General features: G+C 35.8%; 1 protein-coding gene across 1 annotated transcript; it reads left to right on the forward strand.

Moving 5' to 3' along the window:
- The first annotated feature begins 2,769 nt into the window (after positions 1-2,769).
- LOC149799475 (uncharacterized) lies at positions 2,770-8,709 on the forward strand. Its single transcript, XM_089958844.1, has 4 exons — positions 2,770-3,711; positions 4,755-4,791; positions 5,436-5,546; positions 6,207-8,709. The coding sequence occupies exons 1-4, from the start codon at positions 3,025-3,027 to the stop codon at positions 6,623-6,625; spliced, it is 1,254 nt and encodes a 417-aa protein (XP_089814970.1). The 5' UTR covers positions 2,770-3,024; the 3' UTR covers positions 6,626-8,709.
- Positions 8,710-9,314: the final 605 nt, after the last annotated feature.

Here is a 9,314-nt window from a genome sequence, read left to right on the forward strand (position 1 = left end):
AAAAGTCAGTTGTGCCTTTCTAAATAGGAGACATTGCCCACAAAGCATTATGACCATATGTGAATATAGTTTGATGTGGTAAGGTTTTAAATTAATATATGGACATCTTGCAACTCAGGGACAAGTTATATTATTAGCTTCTATTTATTCATCGATGGATAGACGAATAGAAGGATTTGGTAATAACGACATTTGCATAAAGTAAATCATCCAACTTGACACCAGTTAATTCACGTGATGCACGTGGTTGAAAATATGTTTACACTCAAGTTGACAAGTACATATTTTTGCATACACTTAACGCGTGGTCTGTAAAATGTATGGCTGGACCGGTTTGTTCTACTTAGCTTTTTTTTTGTTTTGCTTTTCTTTTCGTTCTTTTAATTCAAGTAAATCGTGTTGTTGTTGTTGTGGGGTTCAACGCCATTTTTCAGCACACGATAGGCTATGTAGGGCGGCCAGTATTAAGAGTGGAGGAAGAACCCGGGAAAACCCCGGGAAGAACCGCCGACCCACGGCTACTGGCAAGCTTTTCTCACATACCCACATTGGCCAAATCCTAGACTCGAACCCACGCAGACAGAGGTGAGATGGCAGTGATCCGTAACGGAGAGCGCTTTAGACCACTCGGCCACTCAGGGCTAACCAAGAATCAAAATTAGGTATCGAAACAAGGAAGAACATTCAATGTACTAATGCATGCATACAAATATAACCTTGTTTCAGAGAGAGAGAGAGAGATTATAGGATATAACCCTTATCGATTTTCAAGGAGCGGGAATACCAATTCCAGGAAATTTATCCGGCAAATATATCACTGACACACAAAGTGAAATAATTCCATGACTCTGAAATCAATTCACGATACTTGTATTCTATGAAGTCCACAACGCATATCTAAACATTACCGTAAAAAAACCTGTTTTCTTGTCAAAGAAATATGTGGAAAGAATTAGCTATAGTTGTTTCAAGATAAAATAAACTATATGGATTTTTTTACATTTGTTTGTTTAAAAACGTGTTTTGTTTATATGTTGTGTATTTGAGTTAAATTACAACGTTTGCTTTAAGTCGTCATGTTTAAAGCTATATTTTTATAACATATTTAGAACATACTGATATTTTTATATAAATTGTTATGATTGGTATTGTGTTACATTGCAATTTTTTGTATTGTATTGTATTGTATTATATTGTATTGTGTTGTATTGTATTGTGTTGTATTGTATTGTATTGCATTGTATGTATTATTTTGTTATACTGACACATCTGAAATTTTAAGATGCCCTTTCTGTTTTAATAAACACTGTTGAGATTATGTCCGCACGTAAGTCCGTAAGTCCACGATAACAGTTAAGCAAAGACGCGTCCTTAAAACGTTAGGCCAAGTACGCATGTCAACTGTAACAATCAAGCAAAGACAAAAACATGTTAGTCCCAGTACGTAAGTCCACGATATCAATCAAGTAAAGACATGGCGTTAAAATGTTAGTCCCAGTACGTAAGTCCACGATATCATTCAAGTAAAGACATGGCGTTAAAATGTTAGTCCCAGTACGTAAGTCCACGATATCAATCAAGTAAAGACATGGTGTTAAAATGTTAGTCCCAGTACGTAAGTCCACGATATCAATCAAGTAAAGACATGGCGTTAAAATGTTAGTCCCAGTACGTAAGTCTACGATAACAATCAAGTAAAGACATGCCGTTAAATATGAAAGTCAAAATACGTAAGTCAACTATAACAATCAAACAAAGACAAAATCATGTTAGTCCAAGTACGTAAGTCTACGATAAAATCAAGCAAAGACACGGCATTAAAGATGTTAGTCCAAGTAAGAAAGTCGTCTATAACAATCAAAGAAAGATATACCCTTAAAAGTGTTTGTCCAAGAACAATAACAAAGATACACCCTTAAAAGTATTAGTCAAAGAATAATAGCATTCCATAACTAGGGTAATGCTAATGACTAAACTCGTAGTTTTGGCGCACATACGAACACACATTATAGTCACACAGTCATATACATGGCACACACACAGGTATACACAGATCACACGCACATGCACACACGTACACACAGTACATATACTCACAAGAACACACACAGGACGCATACACGCGTACATATATAACACACAATAACATACAGATTGTGCTTGTATTCTCTTTTTACCCACCTCATTCTGGATTAACATGGAAAGCGAGTGAAATAAAAACATTGTATTGGCTGCTAAGTAATTGATCATAATTTAAAGAATGAAATATTGCATGAAAGAACGCATGAATGGACGACCAAAACTACAAATGGAAAGAGAATTTAGAAAAATAATGGTGGCTTTAAATGCCCTCTTTGATTGGATCATTGTATTTACACTTGTAATACATGAACTCTTTCTCGCCATCAACTAGCATACCTATATATATATATATATATATATATATATATATATATATATATATATATATATATATATATATATATATATATATATATATATATATATATATAACTCGACTGGGTGTACATGAGGTATATAGACGAACAAATGCTAGTAAAAAAATTTTAAACTTCCTTGTTGGTGCACGATCAGAATTTCCAAGTATTCTTTTCCCAGGGGCTTTCCAGGAAGACAATAATACTTTCCGTATGATTCGTTAATCTTATATCTGATATCAAATATTGACATGCCAATAGAACTGATAATTCTTGGAAAGTCATTATTTTGTTGTTTTTTGATTAATCGGGCCTAATTTAAAACCCTTGATCATGACCATTTTCTGAATTATATTCTTGTCTTGTCATGAAGTAAAAGCCGCATTTGTTGTTCAGTGCACCATTACAGTGGATGACATATAAGAAACGATACAATCAAGTGCTAATCACTGAACAGTAATACGATTCGATGCGGTTATTATACTCAGCAGTCATCTTAAAAGTCAGAAACACTGAAGGCAGTTTGACGCCCATTCTCTTGTGTATTTATTAACTCCTATACTATACTACAGAGACTACAGTGTGCATGATGGAACATTGCCAGAGCGAGACGTCGGTAAAAGTACCAGAATCCTGCAAGTCTTCAACATCAAATCTACTCGAACAAATGTTATCTCCTTCAGCCCCAATGTGTGATCAGCCCTTCCTCCAGACTGGAAACCACAGGTCGGGGTATGAAAACTACAGGAATGTAAATTTCTCATCAGAATGGAACTCGGAAAAGGTATCTGAATCTTGCATGTCCTCAATAACTGATTTTTCTGAACAGCAGACTCCTTATTCATCACCTGAAATGGTTAACCGTCCCATCTTTGCAAGACAAGATGGCATTCAACCGAGACGTGACAAATGCAGTAGCAAGGACCCGACATCAAAACGAAGTCCTGGAAGGTCACACATTAACAGAATCTCTGTAATGGTCCTTGCTTTTCTTGTCATAATATCTTGTTTAGGATCTGCAGTAGCGTGCGCTTTCCTGAAACAGCTCACTGACAGATGCAATGACTTAGAGACCAAACTTAACAGTGCTCAAAGTACGTATACTCAGGAATTACATGATGCTAAGGAATCCTGTCTTCCGTGTGTTGAACTCGTTCAAGGACCATTCGAAGAAGACAATCTTGCGCTTAGAAACCTAACTCGGAAAACAGTGGACGGCGTAGTTCTGTGCTGCGGAAGAACGCCGTCACAATTTTCAGTTATTTTAGACCTGGTAAGACTGTTTTCATTGTGAACAATTTACGATGATATTCCTTCTTCTTCGAACTTACTTGGGTTTATGTGAGTGAAACCACACAACTAACCTTTCTATCAAGGACACTCAAGAAACAACCTTATTTTCTTTCCTTTATGGACAGGTGTCCTTTATATGCTGGTATAAATATATAAGAAAAATGAAAAAAAGGAGTTCCAATATGTTCATTATGAGCAGGTGGTCATTATTTTGCTATACAGCGGTAATTTTATAAAGCAATGGTCTTTGGTACAATCAACCACTCCGGTGGCCAAAGTCATTAGAGCGTCCACTTCGGATGCGGGAGGTCGCGGTTTCTAACCCCGGCCGAGTCATACCAAAGACCAAAAAATGGTACTTACAGCTGTCTCACCGGGAGCTAAGCATTTAGAGGTTAGTGTTAGGACTGATCGGCCTTGTGTCAGGATAATGTGACTGGTGGGAAATGATGCTACATGTCTGCAGCATGATGACCCAGTGCAAGACATCACTATAAACTGCCACACTACAGACATCACTAAAAATTGTTTAAGCTACGTTAAAAATCCAAATCACACACAGAAAAACAAACAGACAGACAGACACACACACTTTGGTACAATCATCACTGCCGTCGCGAGCTATACAAGCGACTTTATAAACGGTGAAAATATGGTTGCATTAACTAGGGAAACAATTTATGCACTTTAATGAAAATACAACCACTCAAAACACAGACTTGCAAACGAGCAAAGTAAAGATTTTTTCACAGCATTTTGGATACACGCATATAAGGTAAAAGCATATGCTTCTGTGAGCAAATTATAAAATATGTACTTATTGCAAATGTTAAAGAGTATGGCTAATACTTTGAAATGTTCTTGTAACGAACTTGCGTTAAACCTTTTTTTTTTATTATATTGATTTTGCATCAATGTGCCGTACTGTTTGTTGGTACTAAATTACATTTTATAACGATAACGAAGATTTAAATCAATCATCTCAAACCCACTGCGAAGGTTTTTTCTTTCTTTTTCTTTCAGTATATTGGGCAAAAGCAAAAAGAAAAATGCGCACACGGTAGGTAGATTATATACGTGTCTATACCGCAAGCAGCAACGTTAGGTTTTCCTATAGGTCGTGTAGAGAAGTTGCCTCAATAGCTCAACTGTAATAATTATGAAGCTTGTTAGCAGTTGTTCCAGATTATATATTATCTTATGTTGTACTCCAATAGATTGCTCGTGTCGTATTGTACTTCCATAAAACGATCAATTATGCTTTATTGTGCTTCCATAAAAAGATTCATTGCATTATATTGTCCTTCCATAAAACGATCCATTGTTTTATATTGTGCTTCCATAAAACTCTCCATTGTTTTATATTGTGCTTCCATAAAAAGATTCATTGTTTTATATTGTGCTTCCGTAATATTGGTACTTTATATACGTAATTGAAAGCGATCGGACTGGGTAATCTTATTGCCATTAAAATGGTTCCATTGATTTATGTGTGTGGTTGATAGCTGATCGAACAGTTTTATGTATAATATAGATGATCAAAAAGTTTAAAGAAAAAAACATAAATAAATAAATGTACTTAATATTCACGGGAAAGTTTCGTTAAACATCCTCTATTAATATTCACACTGCAATTATTATTCTTATTATTATTATTATTATTATTATTATTATTATTATTATTATTATTATTATTATTTACAGAAATACTGAACTTGACAAGTACTCCATGTGCCAACATTACTGCGGGGCGCCCGATCGGTACACCGATTTCCGCTCATTTGGTGGCTGGATTCCAGGAGGACTCGTCGATTGGTAAGAATTTGTTGTTCTGTTTTTAAAACAAACAGCAACAACAAACCAGTTAAAATAAATAAAATAAACCAGGAATAACAGCAAATGGTAATGCCAGCTTGTAAAACGAACTCTTGACTGCTCAGATGTTGCCATAATTTGGTGTTTTAGAGTAAGACAGCCTTACAACCCTATGAAAACCTTCAACTTGCAAGGGGCGACCACGTTTTCTTCTTGGATGACGAAAAGACGATCGGACCAGGTACTAAATAGTAGCAATGTGAATGCGTTGCCATGGCACTATTTCACTTTCATTGTTTTGGTAACGACCATGTTTGTTTGAAGTCTTTGATTTGCAAGCTGAACGGCACTCAAAAGTGTTCTTTAAAGATAATTTCAAGCAATGAATCATGATGGTTTGTTAGAGGTTTCAACATGCTGTATTTGATGATCTTTTTATTTATCTTTTAATCTTCAAAAGCTTTAGAAAGGTGATGCAGTAGACAATTCGTTATTCACTAAACGAAATCTGAACAATATATATATATATATATATATATATATATATATATATATATATATATATATATATATATATATATATATATATATATATATATATATATATATATATATATATATATTATATATATTACAAACCCATATTCCTCTTCTCCACAGGGCAAGGTTATCAACCTCTTCGCAACTGGAGACAAGATAATGAAACGACTCACATTTCAGGAATGGAACTCCTCAACGATCGACTTTATGTCCCGGAGTCTGGATTGTATTTTGTATACAGTCAAGTCGGGTTTGAAATTAATTACAATTCAAATGAAGATATTGTAAATGAAAAGCAAACATTATACCATCATCTCAGTCGATACAATCCGATCTATCCAAATGGCGGGAGCCAGACTATAGTAAAAGGAGCGGTCACCCAATGCTGGGAAAAGTTCAAAGACTTTGGTCTTTACACAAGCTACGCCGGTGCTATAGTGAAGCTTAACAAAGGGGACCAGTTATACATTATTGTTTCTCAAGTATATATCTCTAAGGATCCAAAACTAACTTACTTTGGAGTCAATAAAATTTATTGAAGTTCAGAAAGGTATTGCAGCAGGAGCTCTATGTTTGGTTTATGGTCAGAAAAAGAAGGAACCAGAGACTAGATTAACCAATGGCGAGTCAGCACTGAAAAGGTTTAAATACTGACATAGTCAACTACATGCGCATTGCTAACCTAATTGAGTTATAATTTGTTTTAAAAATATATTGTTTTTATTTGTTGTATAAACACTTTTCTAGCGAACTCTCAAGTTACAGATAGTGTTACTACAGGCAAATTCTTCTTCGAAGTTATATTGAATGTTACATTACATCTGATATGTTTAAACGGGTAGACCCTCAACGAAAGCTCCGGACCCCCAACCCCCCTTGAAAAATATCTGAATCCACCTCTTATTATCTCCTCTATAATTTAATACATAAATGTATGCAGATGGAAATTAAATATTATTTTGTGACACAGTGACTTGTTCGGTGTATATTCTAAATATAACTCGCACGTGCAATAATTTTGATTAGGTTAAAGGCTACAAATAATAAAGACTAATATTGCACCCTTTCTCCTACCTCACCACCGCTCAAAATAAAAGAAATAAATGCAAATTCCGTGAATGTGGTAGTTGTAGCTAGGCTATTATGTTTGTGAAAACCATTTGAAACTTTTAGTAAAGCGTGGAGCGTAAAGTTTGTAAAATCAGATATTGAAATTCGTGTGTGAACGACAATTTATACCCCCTACGCTAAAAAAATGTTTGAAGATTATATATGTACCTTTTTATGTTGACATAATCGATAATGAATGTCTTAAGTTTCTTGATCACATTGTCCTCCGTGTACTTTATATAACTCGACGCTTAAATTCGTCTTATTCAACAAGACTCTCGCGTGACTTTGTGAGATTTCGTATGGTGAAAAACAGAAGTCGAGTTGAACGAGACCGCTTAGATCTGTACCTCACCAATGAGCTACCTCGTAACCGGTACTGCGGGTAAATAGTTTGAACATGTGATATCATGTCTTGCAGAATGCATTTACGCCTTAGAATGTCCAGTATACGTTTAGCTTGTATATTACTCATGTTTCCTTCCTTCGTGCATTTTCATGTAGTCCATTGTCAAAGGGTAAGACATACAGTTGTGGGTAAATTGCAGTTAAACTCTCATATAAATTAGTTTTGGTCACCGAGTGGTGCCATATCATTATTATGCAGTATTTGTTCTTTTAAATGTTTTATACTTTAGTGAAAGGACATATTTGTTTTTAAAAAATCTATATCTTAGCAGCATCATTCTAATGTTAATTTTATAGTGTATTTGTGTTTGTAACAATACGAGTATATTTCATATCGATGAGCTCCATTTTCACACTACCATCGACTTCATACCCTAGTCCTATAGCAGGACGTGGAGAATTTCCCTATGACGGAGGGGGGTTATGCCACCAGGATTGAGGATGTCCATTTACATGACTTTATAATTATATGACGGTCATATACTCTGTATGAAATTTTGCCTGTGATATTACTGGAATAGCTGTGGTGACGGCTTGGAGGGACCGCTCCGGTGGCCTAAGTAGTTAGAGCGTCCGCTTCGGACACGGATGGTCGCGGATTCGAACCCCAACCGAGTTACACCAAAGACTTTTAAAAATGGTGCTTGCAGCTTCATCGCTTGACTGGTCGGCCATGATGTCAGGATAATGTGACTGGATTGGACATGATGCATTATGCGACAGTGCTAGACATCACTATAAACTGCCTCACTCCGGATATCGTAGCGAGATGACTGAAACACTTAAAATTACATGAAAGTTAAAATTACACACACACACACACACACACACACACACACGCTTTAGAGAAAATGTACACGCCTATCAACATGTTTCACTTATATTATATGATGCTTTGCAAAACCTTAATATGACTGGTTTGAAATATAACATGATCTCGATAGACTTATTAAACAGATCACATGAATTGTGAACTTACATGTAATGTTGTATTTAAAAAGTGTTCAGTTTTTATGTTGTGAAATTCATCCCTTGGATTTAGATGTGTGATATGAAAATCAGTTATACTGAATTATAAAAATAAAGAAATGTTCTATATTTCAAACGAGTATTTTTATTTTATTTTCAAATTTGTGTAATGACTGCCTAGAGAGCAGTCAGTTTGATCCAAACATAGTGCAAAGGATATGATACCTAGGTGTTTGTTTTGACATATAACCGAGGGGTTAGCTATAAGACCTTATCCTTTAAAATTATCCTTTAACATTATCCCTTAACATTAGCCTCATCATATATTCTTAATCTAAGCCGGTCTGTGACTTGTTCTTATTGCTGTTGTTTTTGTTGTCGTTGTTGTTGTTGCTATTGATCTTAGCACTCAGGCTTTCAATAAGGCTTTGACAAAAACATAACTGCCACTTGGGGTCGAACCCAGAACCACCTGATTCAGGAACGTTATTTCCAGCATTATTATCTAATCATACTGCCTCGGACAAATACTAAACCGCTACGGTGGCCAAGTGGTTAGAGCATCCGCCTTGGATGCGGGATGTCGTGGGTTCGATCCCCGGGCGAGTCATACCAAAGACTTCCAAAAGTGGTAATAAGAGCTGCCTCGCTTGGCGCTCAGCATTAAGAGGTTAGTTTTAGGACTGGTCGGCCTGGTGTCAGGATAATGTTACTGGGTCTGCGGCAGGATGCCACAGAAAG

This window comes from Sinohyriopsis cumingii, chromosome 5, assembly GCF_028554795.1.
Source record: "Sinohyriopsis cumingii isolate HCF-2022 chromosome 5, ASM2855479v2, whole genome shotgun sequence".
NCBI lineage: Eukaryota > Metazoa > Mollusca > Bivalvia > Unionida > Unionidae > Sinohyriopsis > Sinohyriopsis cumingii.